The sequence below is a fragment of the Eschrichtius robustus genome, chromosome 16 (assembly GCF_028021215.1).
Source record: "Eschrichtius robustus isolate mEscRob2 chromosome 16, mEscRob2.pri, whole genome shotgun sequence".
NCBI classification, from domain to species: domain Eukaryota; kingdom Metazoa; phylum Chordata; class Mammalia; order Artiodactyla; family Eschrichtiidae; genus Eschrichtius; species Eschrichtius robustus.
In genome coordinates, this window is record NC_090839.1 from 769,888 (window position 1) to 787,651 (window position 17,764).

The 17,764-nt window shown below is 59.6% G+C and overlaps 1 protein-coding gene across 3 annotated transcripts; it reads left to right on the top strand.

The window, feature by feature from the left end:
* The first annotated feature begins 595 nt into the window (after nucleotides 1-595).
* Nucleotides 596-9,555, top strand: STMN3 (stathmin 3). Of its 3 annotated transcripts, none has more exons than XM_068565753.1 (5): nucleotides 596-614; nucleotides 6,873-6,968; nucleotides 7,215-7,390; nucleotides 8,569-8,760; nucleotides 9,316-9,555. In XM_068565753.1, the coding sequence occupies exons 1-5, from the start codon at nucleotides 596-598 to the stop codon at nucleotides 9,373-9,375; spliced, it is 543 nt and encodes a 180-aa protein (XP_068421854.1). In that variant the 3' UTR covers nucleotides 9,376-9,555. The 3 variants fall into 3 exon arrangements, with proteins under 3 accessions (XP_068421854.1, XP_068421853.1, XP_068421855.1); XM_068565752.1 differs by lacking the exon at nucleotides 596-614 and adding an exon at nucleotides 6,187-6,208; XM_068565754.1 differs by lacking the exon at nucleotides 596-614 and having other exon boundaries at nucleotides 6,866-6,974; nucleotides 7,191-7,390.
* Nucleotides 9,556-17,764: the final 8,209 nt, after the last annotated feature.

Genomic DNA, 17,764 nt, shown 5'->3' on the forward strand with positions numbered 1-17,764 from the left:
TGCTCTCGGATGCCCCTGGAGGCCTTCCAGACCAGCCCCCACCCTCACCATCCATGACTCGCTTTGCCCTCAGCACAAGCCTGGGCGCACAGAAGGCACCGCCCAGCCTCCACTGGCCTCAGTGAAGAGCTCTCCTATCCCACTCTGATGTTGAGGCCTATCCCGTCCTGCTGCACCCACCCTGGGGAATTGGGGGCTGTTTCCACCATCCCCCTGAGAGTGCACAAAGCCAGGTTGGGGGGGCACCGGCTCCAAGTGGTGAGCGGTGGGAGGATGGGCAACTGGTTGCAGCGCTCAGCTCTGCGTCCCAGGCTGATCTCTCCCTTCCCATCATCCCCTCCCATCATCCCCTCCCTCTGACGGCTGCAGCCCGTGCAGCAGCCAGGCTCGCGCTCTCTCTCTCTCTCTCTCTCTCTCTCTCTCTCTCTCTCTCTCTCTCTCTCTCTCTCTCTCTCCCTCCCTCCCTCTCCCCGCTGCTCCCGCCTCCTGCCCTCCCTTGCCCCCTCCCCTCCCCGACACTGCAGCATTCGCCGACTGCAGCTCCAGCCACCGCCCGCGCCTCTCCGGCCTCCGCAAGCCCACCGCCGCCAGCACCATGGCCAGCACCATGTCCGGTAGGCACCGGGGCCTCGGGAGTCCTGGGGCGGCGGATCTGAGCAGAGGCTATTGTCTGGCCTCGCCCACCGCTGGGCCGATTACGGAGTGTTTTCCCATCTCGGACCCCACGCTCTGCAAGGGCGCGGGCGCGCTCCGGGCGGAAACCGCAGGAGACGGGGTTCAGGGCCGCCGGGTGGGGAGACCCGGTGCCCATAAGGCGGGGATTGCGGCGCCAGCCTAACGGACTTGGGCCGCAGAGCAGGGGCTCCGCTCGGGGTGGGGGCATCGGTGCGGGGGTGCCCTTGCCCCTTGGGGCGCCGCTGTGCCAGGCCGGGAGCGACTGCCTCAAGGTGGCTCCGAGAACCCTGGGTGGGCGCGCTCGCGGGATGCGGGCAGGGTCCCTGGAGGCGCCCGGCGACCGCAGACCCTGGTCGGACGGCGCCTTCTCGGGGGTCAGAGGGAGCGGCGCGGGACCCTTTGCAGGAGTCCCAGCCCGGGGCCGGCGGGGCCCGGGCTCTCCCTGCGCCAACGGAGGGGCCGGGGGACGGGAGGGGGCGCTGCGAGAAGACGGGAAACGGAAACCTGAGCCGAGCCGAGCCGCGCCCGCACCTCGCGTCGCCGCCCCCTCCCCTCGCCGCGGCGGGCTCGGGACCACCCTCTGTGACACGGTGCCACCCGCCCCGGTCGAAAAAGCCACCGCCCTTTACGCTGCGGGTTTGGATGGGGGATGGGCTGCCGCCGTTTCCGAGCCTTTCTAGGATGGGGGCGTCTGCCCCTCCCTCCCCCGCCGCTCCACCTCCCCAGCTGCAGACCCACCGCCCTCAAGGACAACGACCCTCTCCTCCCGGGCCTGCAGCAGGCGCGGAGCTGCCGCGGAGGGGCGGGCACCGGGCGAGGCGGGAAACGCGGGACAGATACTGGACGCGGGAGTGCTGCCAGGCGACCCCCGGGGCAAGGACGCGGGGGTCGCTCTCCCCAGGAACGCTCTGCCCAGTCTGGCTTTCCCAGGACCGGCTTCACCTTTGCACTCGGTGCCCGAGATGGCTAGCCGGGCGGGCGGCCCCCGCCTCCACCCCGTCACCTCGCCCACCCTTCCTTCCGCCCTGGGGGCGGCTGTTTGCAATCCCCTCTCCCCAGCTAGTTCGACTCTCTCCGCAGCGCCCGCTTTGGCCTGAGGCGCCAGAGCTCCGCCCACCCACGTGTGCAACGCCCTGACCCCGCCCCTCAGGGCCGGCGGTTCTGGCCCCCAGTGACTTCCGCAGGAGCCCGGCAGGGGACCACGTGCGTCACTGACCACACACACCCCCAAATCCATCTGGGGGTCTTACCCATCTGGACTTCATACGCCCCCTGCCCTCTCCCTGACATCCCCAGAGATACTGGGACCAGCAGGTGAGGGTGGCCAGTGCTGCCTCAGTCCCACACTGGGGCAGGTCTGTGCGTCCTCATTCACCATCTGTGCCTGAGCTGGGGGACAGTGGGCAGCCACTCCTGGGAGCATTTATCAGCTTTTCACCCCGTTAGTAAAACCCCTGCACAACAGGCCTCCTTCTCATCCTTCTGACATGAGCAGACTGAGGTTAGGTGCTGGAGGGACGCAGACGAAGCCACACCATCGATGGCCATCAGGGCTTGGGCCCAGACCCTCCAACCTTAGAGCTTCCTGGCACCAGACCCTCTTCTTGGCCAGACTTTGGGGCACTGCTGACCCATGCTTTTTCCCAGGATTGTTCTGGGTGTCCAAGTAGTTACCACTGGTGTCAAGAAGGAGACAATGGGACTTCCCTGGTGGCACAGCGGTTAAGAACCCACCTGCCAATGCAGGAGACACGGGTTCGATCCCTGGTCCGGGAAGATCCCACATGCCGCGGAGCAACTAAGCCCGTGCACCACAACTACTGAGCCCACGTGCCACAACTACTGAAGCCCACGTGCCTAGAGCCCGTGCTCTGCAACAAGAGAAGCCACCGCGATGATGAGAAGCCTGCGCACCGCAACGAAGAGTAGCCCCCGCTCGCCGCAACTAGAGAAAAGCCCACACACAGCAACAAGACCCAACGCAGCCAAAACAAAAAAAAATTTTTTTAAAGAAAAAAGAAAGGAAGAGACCATGAGTGCAATTGGTCAGTTTTGTCCAGCATGGCCAGCAAAGACATACTGCAGTGCCAGCTGGAGAACTGCTCCTAGCTGACATCACATGGGGCTGGGCCTTCCATGTTCTGTCACCAGCACTGCCCTCTATAGGGTGCAGCCCACGTGTACACACACCTGTGCTCACCTGCAGCTTCTCCCGGCCATAACAGTTTGATAGGAGAGAGGTCTGGCCCAGAAGTGGCTACGTGACAGCGCCGGTAACTGTGGCCAAAATTGGTGTAAGTGAACCAGCTATGGCTTCTCTCTGAAAACACATCTTTGATTGGAGCAGACTTGCGTGCCTCAGTGGCCTTGAAGCGTCACCTCTGCTCTGGTCTGTGGCCGCGGCAGGATTGCTCTTGGCCTCGTCTTTGTGCACGGATTGCAAAGCTTTGCCCCTGCCTCTCCCTCGAGTGCCTCCTGATGGGCCGCGTTCTGAGGACACTGCGTCTCGGTGTCCTTCCCAGGTGCTCAGTTCTTCAGGCGCTTTTGTAGACTTGCTCACGTTCATCCCCTTATGCGCCTCTGGCGAGCTGCAAGGCCTTGCACCTGCTACCTAGCCTCTCAGGGGCTCAATCTCCCCATCTGGGTGGCCATGATAGTGACAGCACCTCCCCTAGGCTTGTTCTGAGGGTTGGATAAGCTATTTCAGGAAACAGTGCTTGGCCTGGGGCCTGGCAAGAGGTGAGTGCCCAGTCCATGCCAGGCAGCATGACTGTTGCAGCCACATTTCCCACAGAAAGGTGAATTCTGCTGGCAACGCCTGCCATGTTGGGCTCCCGACACTGATGGAGGAGACTCTGACAAGTGAGAGAGGGGCAGCCTGGGTGGCAACAAGCTCCCTCTGTTAGGAGGCAGTTAGCAGCAGCCTCCAGGGCCCTTTTAGGGGTGAGCGGGAATCTGTGGGCCCCCTTCTCTCCTAGTTCTGGAAGACCTCCCCACCCACCATGAAGCTCCCAACAGGAAAGTGCAGAGGCCTGGGCTCGTGACAGGGCTGCCATCCTGGCATGCTGTGTGACTTTGGGGGTGCCACTTGCCCTCTCTGAACCTCCTCCTCTGTAGAAATGAGGCTGATGAGGGTGTCTGCCTGGGCTGGCTGGTCTTGAGAGTCAGTCTGGAGGAAGGGTGTGATGTGCCCACCCCATCCCCCTTGGGCACGATTATTGTTGTTACCAGGTGCTCTAGGCTGATCTGGTGCCTTCTAACTCTTGCTCTTCTGAGATGTAATCATCCAAAAGGCCAATATGCATTTTTGCATGTTTAACATTTACTATGAAGGGGGGATAAAAGCAATCCAGTTCATGGTAGGGATTTGTTTTTAATGACTTTCTGTAGTCAGTGATGGGGAAGGAAGAGAAGGTCCTGGTGAGGAGAGAAAAGGGAGGGCATGCCTCGAGGCCCCGCTTCCTGGCTGGAGCTATGTCTGTGGAGAGGTCCAGGCCTCCACCTCTTCCCTCTGCAATGAGAGGAACTTTAAGCCCCTCCGGCTCTGAAAATACAGGCGTACCCTCCCGTCTTGCATGTGGCTGGGCCCAGCCCTGATCTCCAGCGCCCGTGCAGGCTGCCCCCTGCTCACTCTCTCCAAATCTGCCGGTTCCCCACCCGCCATGCAGTCCCCTCTAACCTGCAGCCAGACCACAGAGCAGGCCTCACTCCCAAGCCCCCTCCTGGGGAGTTGCCCCTTCCCACTGGGCTTCTTGAGGAAGGGTCTTCTGAGAAGGAAGGTCCTCATGGGCCACCAACCCAGGGGATCTCCACGACCACCAGACGCCAAGCTGCATCCCTGTTTGCAGCCGCAGGACATAGTCCCTCACTTCCCAGTTGGACACTTGTCCCCTGGGCAAAGCCATGACCTCGGAGACTCTGACCTCAGTCTCCAGCCCCCAGCCCTCTCCCCTCTATCCTGCCTACACTCACACCTGCCCAAGCTCCCCCTCCTGCCCCTGAATTGCCACCAGCCCCCCTCCAGGCTGAGGTGACAGTTGCCTGGAAGGGAGCCCCTGTCATTTGTCTGTAAAATTCCTCTGTTATTAATTTGCAACCCTTTTTCTGGAAAAATCTCAGGCTTGAGGCAGAGAGGGCCTTGAGCAGCTGTGAGGCCCCAGGTTCCTGGCCTGTAAGGTAAACTCTTTCAGAGGTTTTAACACAGGATGAGAAAGGACTCTCTGAAAGGTCAGGGTAGGGGGCTGGTGTCTGTTGCCGGAGTGGTGGGTGCTGGCAGGGTTAGACCGAGGCCCCTCCTCCCTGGCCTCTCCCAGGACCCAGGTAGGCCCTTGACCAGACTCCCTCTCACTCCCTGCCCCACCTTCCCTTCTGAACACAGGCCTGGCTACCTCCCCAGCCTCTCCGAATGTCCAAATATCTCCTGGTCTGCTGTTCCTGGAGAGCTGCTCTGCCTGGTCCTACCTCCTCTAACTCCCAAGCACACGTCCTGGGAGGTACCCCTCAACCTCCTTTCTAAAGTTAACTTTTAATGACATAAGTAATACACGAGTAGATTCTGCTTGTGAAAAAGCAAAATCGACAAGTCAGGCCAAAATCCCCTTTGAGGCCCACGCCTACCTGGCCCTCCCTCCCACACCTGAGCCAATGACCAAGTCATGTGTCTTTGCCCTGCTTCCCCTCCAAGACCCCAAAGGCTCTCCCTGCTGCTTGCTCAGGATTCCTCTGTGCTCCCTTCACAACTTCTTGGGCTCTCTCCAGAAGAGCCTGGGTCATCAGGACATTTAGATCAAATATCATCATTCTCTGCACTGGTTGTTGGAGGACCCTGCTCACAGCAAGCTGTTCCCTCAGACAGGGCCGAGTCACTTCTGTCCTGTGTCCTGTTTCTACACCAGCACTTTCCCCAATTTTACGTTAAACCAATTTAAAAACATTATCTTGTGTGAAATTTCATCAGAAAGTTTCTTGTCCAGCCTGTCTGCCCCTTGGAAGAATGCTGTGGGTAACTGTGCATGCTCTTTCATGGAAGCCAGAGTCGCTCTCCGTGGAGTGTCCCTCTAGAGACCTATACTAGCTTCTCCAGCCAGGGAGGCAGGTGCATGGGTCTGAGCCCCCTAGTCTTTGGGACCTACTGCAGTGGTGGAAAGAGCACAGACCAACTGGGGTTGCCCTGGAGGAGCTTTGAACAAGTCACCCAGCTACCTGGGCCCAGTGTCCTCTTGGCTGAGTGGGGGTGACAGTATTGGGCATACAGGATTGTTGAGAGCCAGTGAGACATCAGACCCATGTGTCTACTTTGGGGCCTGGCTCGCTATGAACAAACCACAAAGAGCTCAATTATTTGCATTCTGAGAGCGAGCATCTCCCCTTCCCTGACAAGGCTCAGGGCCTCAGCAGGCTTACCTCCTTTTCTGGTTGGGTAGTGTGGACACAGGCTGTGGGCGCTCACCCTGCAAGGCCAGAGGGCGGGCTGTGGTGCTGAACGGACAGCTCCCGTCCCTTTGGCTTTTGATGAGCAGCCAGTGCGTGTCTGGTGAGAACCTGATTTCATCCCACGGTGGGCACACTACAGGGTAAATGGGGGGTGGGCTGGGGGCAGACAGGAGGGTCTGAGGGCTTCACCTAAGTGCACAGCCCAAGAAAGTGCTGCCTGCAGAAGCTCTACATTTGTGCTGGCCCAGTAACCTCTCGACCGACCGGGCAAGTGTCCATGAGAGGGAAAGGGGAGGAAGGAGAAGTACGTGGAGGGGCAGAGGGAGGGGAGAGTCGGGAAGATACACAGTGACAAAGAATCACGGAGACGTAAAGATACAAAGAGAGGCAGTGACAGATGGAGAGCCAGAAAGACAGAAGGATGAACGGAGACACAGACAGAAATGCCAAGAGAGAGAAAAGGAGGGAGAGAGAGACAGAGACAGACAGAGAGGGGGACCAGGGACTCAGAGACAGGAACAGAAAGACCAATGCAGGACACCCACAGGGAGGCGTGCCCAGGGAAAGACAGCCAACATCTGGGAGGGAGGGAGGGACATGGAGAGTCAGAGATGTGGGACACAAAAGATCAAGGTAAACAGGCTCCCAGAGAGGCGCATGGGGGGCAGCAATGGGGGCAGAGGCAGGGAGGCCTGGGCATCCGCGGAGGTGGGGCTGGAGGTGCGAGGGGACGGCGCCTGCTCAGGCTGGCCTCCCGCCCACAGCCTACAAGGAGAAGATGAAGGAGCTGTCGGTGCTGTCACTCATCTGCTCCTGCTTCTACTCACAGCCGCACCCCAACACCGTCTACCAGTATGGGGGTGAGTGTGCCCGGCCGCTGCCCTGCCAGGGCCTGCTGCCTCCTGACCTCGCTACCCCCTCCCGTGGCGTCGGTGAACCCCCGCTTGGCTGCCTCCTGGAGAGGGGTCCCTGCGGGGAGGGGCCGGTCCTGGGGGTCCCACGTGAACAGCCTCACCCCTCCACTCAACCCTTGACTTGGGTGTGTGCTCGGCCCGCCCCCTCCTTGAGCAGCCCTCCTGAAGCCCCCATCTGCTTCTGCCCCGCAGACATGGAGGTGAAGCAGCTGGACAAGAGGGCCTCCGGCCAGAGCTTTGAGGTCATCCTCAAGTCCCCTTCCGACCTGTCCCCGGAGAGTCCCATGCTCTCCTCCCCCCCCAAGAGGAAGGACACCTCCCTGGAGGAGCTGCAGAAGCGGCTGGAGGCAGCTGAGGGGCGGAGGAAGGTAAGGGGCCACCCCTCTGGGTCCCGATGAAGACGGTCGGGGGCCTTGCTGGCCACAGACTGCGTCCCCAAGGTGCAGGGTGCTCCAAGCACTCGCTCGGCTGTGGGCCTGTAGCAGAGGGTCTCACGGTCCCGGGGCCACCTCCTGGGCCATCAGAATGACACAGGCGGGAGGAAGGATTCCTCAGTGGCAGCCAGCTAGAGGGAGACAGGAACCGGATACTACCGCGAGGGGCACCCTTGGCCATGCTGGCAGGGTGGGGGGGTCAGGTGGTAGCCCCAGGAGGGGCCCTGGGAGAGGAGGCTGGGCGACAGCCTCCTGAGCAGGGGAGCGTGAAGGAAGGGCTTTCCATGAGCTGGGAGCTCAGGGGACCCCTGGGAGAAGCAGGCCCCTCCCCACCCTTTCTCACACCAGGCCCTCTGAAACTGAGACACACGCAGAGAAGCACGTGCTCTCAGGAGTGCTGTCCTGGTGCCCAAGCCCACCGGGCAGGGGCAGCAGCTCTATCCCCCTTACCGCAGGACCGGTGAGCCCTGGGGACCCAGGCTTCTCAGGGTTAACTAGCAGTGACTGGCACGTAGCCCAGCAGCCTTCGGAAGGAGGCTGAGGGAGGCTGATTACCTCCGGGCGCCTCGGCTCAACTCCCGCGGCCACCAGCAGCCCCACCCTCCTCTTTCCAACTCGTCCCTTCCCTAGCGGCCCTGGGACCCCTCCACCGCCCCCGGCACCTTAGGGACCTCAGAAGCCGGTGTGTATTAAGCACCTGCTTTGTGCTCAGCGGGCAGCCGTTTGAGCAAAAGACGGGGGAGGCTCCGCGACAGCCCACAGGAGCTTCCTCCGCACCTGCCACCTTCCCCGAGGGCAGCTCGGACTCGGGAGGGAGCGGGAGGGAGCGGGAGGGAGCGGGGGCGCCCGGAGCCCCGCGGGGAGGGGGCAGCTCTGCGGCCGAGGGTGGACAGGGAGGGCTTGCCTGGGGATGAGGCGGTCACCACAGCTGACGCAGGACAGTGTAGGCCCGCATTACCCGAGGACGAGCCCGGTGGGCGGGAGGCGGTGGGCTCGGGCTGGGCGGCGGGGCGGGGCGGGGCGCGGGGCACTGGGCGGGGCGCGGACAGCGGCGCAGGGGGGCGGGGCGGGGCGGCCGCCCCTCAAGCTCGCCCGCCCGGCCGCCCGCGCAGACGCAGGAGGCGCAGGTGCTGAAGCAGCTGGCCGAGCGGCGCGAGCACGAGCGCGAGGTGCTGCACAAGGCGCTGGAGGAGAACAACAACTTCAGCCGCCTGGCCGAGGAGAAGCTCAACTATAAGATGGAGCTCAGCAAGGAGATCCGCGAGGCGCACCTGGCCGCGCTGCGTGAGCGGCTGCGCGAGAAGGTGCGCGCCGGGGCGGGGCCCGAGCGGGGGGCGGGGCCCGAAGCAGGGGGCCCCCAGGAGCCCCTTCTTTTGGCCTTTGGCCGGTGCCTGCCCACTACGCCAGCAGCGCTCCCGCAGTCCGGCCTCCCCGTGACGCCCCGTCCTACTGGGGCCAGCCAGGGTGAGGCGAGCCCCTGCCCAGGCCAGAGCAGCCTCCCTGCGAGCGGGACCAGGTTGGTTCCGGGGAGCCCCGAGCCTGCACTCCCCGGGAAATTCCCTGAGTCACAGTGCTCCGGTCTGGACACCACCCCAGGCTCACTGAGGGCCAGCCCCCACCCTCGAGCCGCACTTTGAGTCCGTGACGCGGGCCTGCCGCTGCACTCTGTTGGTCCAGGTCACCTCATTGGTCGCATCTGCCGCACCTGGGACCGAGCCAGTCTAGGGAGGAAAAGACCCCAGGGTCCCCAAAGCCCGGGAGCCGGAGGGCAGGGCCCCCAGAGCCCAGGAGGGGTGGGGGGGGGCAGGACCCCGCCCTTCCCGGCTGCAGGGCCCCGCCCACCCCGCCTGTCCCGGCAGGAGCTGCACGCTGCCGAAGTGCGCAGGAACAAGGAGCAGCGTGAGGAGATGTCCGGCTAAGGGGCCTTTTGGACACCGCGGCGCCTGGATCCCGAGATGAGACAAGAACACGTCTGGGTTTTGGTTTTGTTTTGTTCGACTTTGTCTAGATGCAGCTTTTGCTCCCGCTCCTCCCTCCCCTCCTGTGCTCCCAGCTTCAGCTTCTCTTTCCGCGTTCCGAGCTGTCCAGTCCTCGTGGCAAGGCCTTGACCACAGGCTGTCCCTGTGGAGCCCCCAGGGCGTGGCACACAGTCCCTCAGTTCAGGCCCCAGGCTGGCGGTGGCTGGGTCCCCTCTTGGCAGCACTCTTAGTGGACGTGGTGGCGACCTCAGTAAATCCAGCGATGGTGGCAGGAACACGCAGGTCCTTGTGCTGGGTTGTGCTGTGAGCACCTTGTCACTTAGAGCACGTCTTCTGAGGCAGCTCCTGCCGGCGGGCAGAGCCACCTCCACCTGGATGTCCTCCCCTGGTAGAGGGGCTGGGCACGCAGGAGGGGGCGGAGGAAGACAGACTTGGACAGAGAAGGACCTCTGAGCAGCGGGGGCCAGGTACCCTGTCACCGGCCAGCCCTGGGAACCCCGTGTGCAGTGGTGCTTTTTGGAACTGGTGGGTAGGAGCTGCAGCACGCTTTAACGTGGTGGCACAGGGGCCCTCTGAGACCTGCTGGCCTGAGGTTGGCACCCTCGGCTGGCCTGGGAAGCCTTGGTCATTGCCCTTGTCTGGAGCGGTGGTGGGGTGTGGCTTGGCCTGGGTTTTCAGGGCAGTGGGCGTGTTCCACCAGAGACCTGTGAGCGAGCTGCCGTGCTCTAGACGGTTGTGGGCAGCGTGGACACATGCTGGCCCCTCCTCCCAGAAGGGCCCTCTTCCTTCTGGCCCAGCACCTGTGCGGGGAAAGCCAGCCTCCCACTGTCCCTCCTCTCCTTCTCCAGGCTTTGCAGATGCCCTCGGAGGACCCATCCTTATATCCCTTTGGAGCCTCAGCCCCCTCCCGTGTGCCCTCTGCTCTGGTCAAAAGATGCTCCCACACTGCTCCTGGTCACAGGGCGTTCAGGCTCACCTCTGGACAGGTGGCGCAGTGTGCGTGGGTGGCAGCCGCAAGTGCCCCTCTGGGAGCCCTGAGTAGATACTGGGGGGCGGGGGACCAGGGCCTGAAGATTCAGATGTCGGGGGGTAGGGGACAGGGTTCCCAAGCCACCTCCTCACCTGCTCCATCCTTCCATTCCTGGCTGGTGGCCCACTCTGGCCAGCCTGCAGGTTGGAGGCCTGGCTCTATCTCCTGCCAAGACCCTCCTTGGCTGGGCTCCTCCCCCTCCCTCAGCCTGGGGGGACCTCCAGACCCCCCAGCGCCAGCCTTTGAGGACGGCTACCCGCTTGGACACAGCAGCAGCTTCTTCTCCACGGCAGACCCGCCCCACGACTGGGTGCTTGGGGCCGAGTCCTCGCTGGCCAGCCTCTTGGTGGAAAGCATGAGGCGTTTCTTGCAGGCAGGACCCAGAGCCAGTGCCTCAGAAACCAGATGATTGCAGCCCTCAGTGCCCCTGGCTTTCGATCTACAGAAACCTACGGGGACACTGCTGGTGACCTCCCAGAGCCAAGCCAGGGAGCACGGGTGGGTACTGATCCATTGCAGTGGGCTTCGGGGGAAGTTGGGACCTGTGCCCCCACTCCCGGTCCCCACCGAGACAGCCCCCAAGGGAGTGACAAGCCAGGACTGGAACCCAGCAGTGCCCACCGGTGGCTTTTGTGGGACTCGGAAAGGGGACTGAGGGTTGGATTTCTCGGAGCAGTGGCAGCTCTCTCATAGCAGAAGCCCTAGTGTAATACACACCCATCTCATCCACGTAGTAAAAAGTGAACTTAACAATTATATGAACGATTAAAAAAAATGTGTGTGTTTAAGAAACGGTTGAACTGTCCCAGCGTGTGTCCTGCATCTGTGGGGTCAGATGAGCTGCGAGGCCACTGCCTGTGCAAGCGTCCCCCTGGAAACCCCACCCCTGCGTGTCATCACAACTGCGAACAGTTCTCACAACAATGGCGATTTTAAGAAAAGAGCATATAAACAGCACGCAAGCCCACTTTCCCCTCCGGAGCCCCAGGAGACAGTGGGGGTGGGAGGGAGGAGGCTGGGACCTCTGCTGCAGGTGGGGCCACCCCAGCTGCCCCAGGGCTGCGCCCTCCTGTGGGCCGGGCTCTCAGCTTGCCGCTGCAGAGGAAGGTCAGGGTCTGAGGTCTGGGGCCTGCCCGTCTCACCATGGCTGTGGGTCTTGCTCGGATGGGGGGTGGTCCTAGAATCCCAGGGTGTGTCCCATGGCTCTGTGGACCCCGTTGGGCAGCTGACTGTTCACAGACACAGATCTGGCCCCAACATGGGGACCTGCAGTGGCAAAGAGACAAGCAGACGTCGTGACTCACATTGGTGGACACGTCTGTCCTAGGGGACCCAAACTTGCCCTTGGGGTGCCCGGCAGGGAGGGACCCCTCTGCTGGGGAGGAGGCATGTTTGGTAATGTCCACGCTGAGCCATGCTCACGTCCACACATGGACCTCAGGTACAGGCCCCAGAGAGATGCCTGCTCCCCAGGACCCAGAGACCCACTCACCTCTCCCCAAACCCACAGCCCTCTCCTGGGGCAGTCCTAGCTACTTCCCCAGGCTCCAGGGAACTCTCACCATCTCCCCACCTTCCCCTGTCCAGGGAGAGGTGGGAAAGTCAGAACCCAGGACACACAGCCTCCAGTAAGGTGGAGACATCAGAAAGCTGCAGGAGTGGAAGGAAATACATGGAAAATATTTTTATGAGGCGTGAGTTCTGCATGCCTGTCATCTGGGTTCACAGACACATGCTCACCACATAGAGGCGCACAGCCCTGGAATTCCCAGAAGAGCAGCTGATCAAGGTCAGGGCCTCTTACCTCTTCGGCGGCCCTGGTAAGGCATTGAGGGGCAGTCACCATATGGAGCCTCTGAGGTTGGGAGATGATGGGGAATCCTTTGCAGAAAAGCAATCATGCTTCTCCTTAACAAAGAGCAGCAAACAAATGGGGGACTCCTGGGAAGCCAGTTGGAGCTGTATTCGTAACCTACTGCTGTGTAACAAGTGAGTCCAAGCAGTGGCTGAAAACAACAAACATCGTTTCTGTCGAGTCAGGACTTCGGGAGCTGGGTGGTTCTGGCACAGAGCCTCTCAGGAGGCTGCAGTCAGGACATCAGTGGAGGTTGTCTGGAGGCTGTGTGGGGTTGGAGTACCCACTTCCAAGTCGGCTGGCTCACATGGGCGTGAACTAGTCACGGAAGCACATGTGAGTCATTAAGAACAGCCTACCCTCAAGGTGGGGGGGTGGGTGAGGCTCCACCTTTGGAAAGGAGGAATGTCACAGACTCTGGGGACAGGTATTAAAACCACCTCAGACACTCTGCGTTGATGACCCTGTGAGTTCTGCACACAGTGGGTGCTGGCTCGGTGCCTGGGGGTGGCAGTGGGCCCGCACCGTGAAACAGGGTGTCCGGCAAGGCAGGCAAGATGGAAGCACAGACAGATGCCTGTCCCAGCGGGGCCTCCCTCCAGCCCCTCACGTATCCTCGCCGGGCAAGCTCGGGTGTGGCTCTGTAGAAGGGAAGGTGGCAAGAGTCGGTACACACTGCAGCTGTTTCTCTTTCTGCTGAGGAAAAATAATTGTCCTATTTGTCAGTTGTATTAGTTTTCTCGACTGCTTGTAATGTGTGCAACAAACTAGGGGCCTTGAAACCACAGAGGTGTCTCCTTTCAGTTGCAAGTCAGGTGTTGCCAGGCCACCTCCCTCAGGACTGGAGGGGAGGGGAGGGCCAGGATCGGCCCTCCCAGCTTCAGCTGTCGGGAAAGGCAGTCTCTCCGTCCCCGAAGGGCCACTCACGAACGAACGGCACCGTTTCTTTTCAACAGATGGGGGCCCACAGAGCCTGTGTGTGGGGCTCCCTCTGGCTGTGAGATGGAGGCACCCCCCAGCGCTCAGCATGTCGGACTCCTCAGGAGGGGTCAGGTCCTGCCCGCAGCACCAGATGGGTGCGTGCAGGCCAGCAGGGTGGGGAGGACCCGGCGTGGGGACGATGCCCACGTGGAAGCCGACCTGGTCTCGTCTCTCCTGAGTAAAGCTTGTCCTGTCCGCTCGGCTGCCTCGCGCTCTCCTTGGCGACCTGGATGTCAGGATGCCAGGAACGAAGTGTTTGGACTTCTGTCCCCCGCAGGTGGCTGGCGCTGTGACGAGCAGTGCCAGCCTCCACGCAGTGGGGACCTCCCCAGGGACTGGGAACTTGAGCCTGGGCTCTGCTGGACACCGGCTATCCTTGGCTTGTGGACGCAGCACGTGTGTCTCTGCCTCTCCCTCTGTGTGTCTGTCCCTATGGGACACCAGTCACTGGATTAGGGATCCCCAACCCAACACGACCTCATTATTTAACTAATTATATCTGCAACAACCCTAGTTCCAAATAAGGGCACATTCTGAGGTCCTGGGACTTGTGATGTCACCACATCTCTGGAGGACACAAGTCAATCCCAGGCAGCAGCTGTAGGTATATAATTCGTAATTTTAAAACATCCATGCAGTAATTTGTGTATTCAACATGAGTTTCGTGAGTGCTTATTACATCTGTGTGTCTCACTCCAGAGAACAGTGATGGATTTGACACCCAGGCCCTGCCCTGTGAGAAACTGCATGTTAGTCAATAAAACCTTATGTTACATATGGTAGTTTATGATTTTTTAAAGCACATTAAAATGTTTTTAACCTTCACAAAGTCCACTATGAGGAAAATAGTAGGCATTATCTTATGACATTAACATTTTTTCTGGTTACAAACATAATACATGTTCACTGCATACTACAAAGTATAAACACAAAAATCTTGATCCACCAAACTCCTTCCCCTGGAGAGGACTTACCCCTCAAGAGGTGCTGAAGTGAGCCCGAGTTCAGACCTCTGAGACGCGCACAGTGATGTGTTCGCACTTCTCCTACGTCCTCACAAATGTCGCTTCAGATGTCGGACAATCATCTATTTCATGGATGTACTAGGATTTCTGAGAAAACTTCCCCAACTTTTTGGTTTCAGGGACCTCTTATAATCTTAAAATTTATGGAGGACCCCCAAAGAGCTCTGTTTATGTGGGCTATTCGGGTTGACAGGGACCACATTGGGAATTAAAGCACAGAAATTAAAAAAACAGTAATTCAGGGAATTCCCTGGTGGCCCAGTGGTTAGGACTCTGCACTTTCACTGCTGAGGGCGCAGGTTTGATCCCTGGTCAGGGAACTAAGATCTCGCAAGCCATGTGGTGCGGCCAAAAATTAAACAAACATAAAACCCGCCAGTAATTCAGGGACTTCCCTGGTGGTCCAGGGGTTAAGACTCTGCACCCCCAATGCAGGGGGCCCGGGTTCGACCCCTGGTCAGGGAACTAGATCCTGCATGCTGCAACTAAAGATCCCGCACGGTGCAACTAAGACCCAGCACGGCCAAATACATATTTTAAAAAATCAGTAATTCAGGGGCTTCCCTGGCAGCACAGTGGTTAAGAATCCACCTGCCAATGCAGGGGACACGGGTTCGAGCCCTGGTCCGGGAAGATCTCACATGCCGCGGAGCAACTAAGCCTGTGCGCCACAACTACTGAGCCTGCGCGCCTAGAGCCCGTGATCCACAACAAGAGAAGCCACGACAATGAGAAGCCCCCGCTCTCCGCAAATAGAGAAAAGCCTGTGCGTAGCAATGAAGACCCAACGCAGACAAAAATAAAATAAATAATTTAAAAAAACCAGTAATTCACTAAAAAATGATACACCCATTACATGTTAACATTTTAAAATGAAAAAGTGACGTTTTCCTAAAAAAAATAATTAGTGAGAATGGTTGAAGCATATGAGAAAAAAATCTAGCCTCACACAGATACATGGTTGGAAAAAGAAACTGTTTCAATAGCTTGGTCTTTAATACTAAACCAAAGCTAGATGAGGGGTGGCTTCTTAAAGATTGGCTGCACTGTGAATCTGAAACCATATCAATAAACCTTTCATACTCTTACACGGGTTGAATGGTCTGTCCTGAGCTTAAATACACCTTTTACCCGTGCACGGTTCTGTAATTCCCAGTGCGTGTGCCACCCTCCCCCAGGCAGGAGGTCCTGGACCTTGGGGCCTGCAGAGTGGAGGAAGGGAGGGACAGGTTATTGCTGGGTAAGCCAGGCCTGCCTCGGTCCTGCTTCCAGTCTGGTCAGGGGCTGTGTGTGGTGGAGCCGAAGTAGAGGGTGAGGCATGACAACCCCACAGCATCCTTGGGCCCGTGATGCCACTCAGTCTCTCCTGGTTTACTCTCCTCTGTAGTAAACCAAGAGTGGAAGCTCCCCTCCCCTTGGGAGCACAGGGGAGAAATCACCACCCCAGACCCCAGGAGGAACTAATCCATCCTGTCAGCCAAGCAGAGCCCAATGCTTCGGAGACAGAAAGGGTGAGCGCGGGTTCAAACGCCAGGCCTGAGGTCCTGTGGCAGAAATACGTGGAGGCCACACAGCAGTGGAAACTCAGACTGGGGAGTCTGGGGCGCCCACAGCCTCCAGGGCCAGCGGCCACAGCTCACCCCAACTGTGCAGCAGCAGGACCTGGCCGGGTCTGCCTCCTGCATCCTTCTGAGCTTTCTCCCTTTAACATTCTATTTTAATTAATTAATTTTTAAAATTTATTTTATTTTTGGCTGTGTTGGGTCTTCGTTGTTGCACGCGGGCTTTCTCTAGTTGCGGCGAGCGGGTCTACTCTTCCTGTGGTGCGTGGGCCTCTCATTGCAGTGGCTTCTCTTGTTGCGGAGCACGGGCTCTAGGCGCGCGGGCTTCAGTAGTTGTGGCTCGCAGGCTCTAGAGCGCAGGCTCCGTAGTTGTGGCGCACGGGCTTAGCTGCTCCGTGGCACGTGGGATCTTCCCGGACCAGGGCTCGAACCCATGTCCCCTGCATTGGCAGGTGGATTCTTAACCACTGCGCCATCAGGGAAGCCCTCTCCCTTTGACTTTATGGGCATTTACTTCCGGAACGTAAGGACAGGGAAACTCAAATAAATGACATGCACAGACCAGACACACCTGCTCTTGTATTTACCAGATGATAAAATAACTGCACTGACATAGGCTCAATAGTTTAATCTTTAAAAACAGTGACTTTTTCATCACTTGCTTGAGTACACTCTATATTATTGAAAACAGAATGAAAGCGTAACTCTCCCAATTATAACAGCACTGAAATGAAGTTTGCTTGAAACTTCCCAGTCTGGGAAATGGCCTTCCGTGGTCTTCCTACCTAAGCATGAACACAGGTCCACGGCTTGGTCCTAAAGAAGGCATTTGTTTTCTGCCTTCTCTGTCTCCTGAGAGGGAGCACCCGCAGACCCCGCAGCCTTTCACTGGGCACCCGAGTCTCCCGCAGCTGACAGCAGCCAGAGCAGCGACACCACACACGAGGAGACTTCGCACGCGCCTTCCCTGGTCTGAGCACAGCCAGCCTCAGCCACCCTCTGGGTCCCCCTGACTGCCCGGTGCAGGTGTGGAGACAGAGCACAGGGAGATGTGGGGATGTGGCCGACCCCACCACGGCTGCAGCGCTTCCTCCAGGAGTCCCGGGGCAGGAACAGGATGCCTCACAAGTGCCCCGGCCTGGGCAGGGCAGGTGACCCCACTCACCACCCCCTGGGCCCCCACTGCACCTTTCAATCAAACAGCAAGGCCTGTTTGTACTCGCTCCCAAGTCAAAGGAAAGCTGAGTGATGCTAACCTTCTCACGTTCTGGAAAACCCAGGGACTTTGCACTCCAGCCACTAAAAAGGAGCGTTTTCAGGGCGTTCCTAACCCTGCATCAGGGTGTCTTTTAATGCCTCTGTGATAGCGCAGGAACTGAACTTTAACTTCAGCGAACGTAAACTGAAATGAGCACACGTGGCCAGTGACTACAGCACAGGAGAGAGCGGCTGGGGGTCGACCCAGGAACACTGGGGGGAGCCGCGCGGATCGAGAAGTGAGGATGTTCAAAGCCGTTTTTAACACTTGCTACAAAAATAAACCATGATAATCGCAGGTTTCGGACTGTACGACTCCCGCGGCAACCCTCCCGCCTGCCTCTGGGGAGACCCTTTGCACACGCGGGCAGGTCACTCACCTTTCTCGCCAACCCTAAGCGCGTCTCCCTACGCACCCTCTCCCCGGGAAGTCCGCGCCGAGCGTGTGTGTCCGCCAGTCCCGGCAGGTGAGCCAGCGGGCGGGGCGGGGCCGCGGAGCTGCCGCCCAGCTAAAGGGCCGAAGCACCCACCTCCGGCCCCGCCCCCGCCCGCGCGCATGCGCGTCGGGCCCAGCCGGGCCTTATTTCTCGGCACCTCCCGCTTCCCGGCCGAGCGCCAA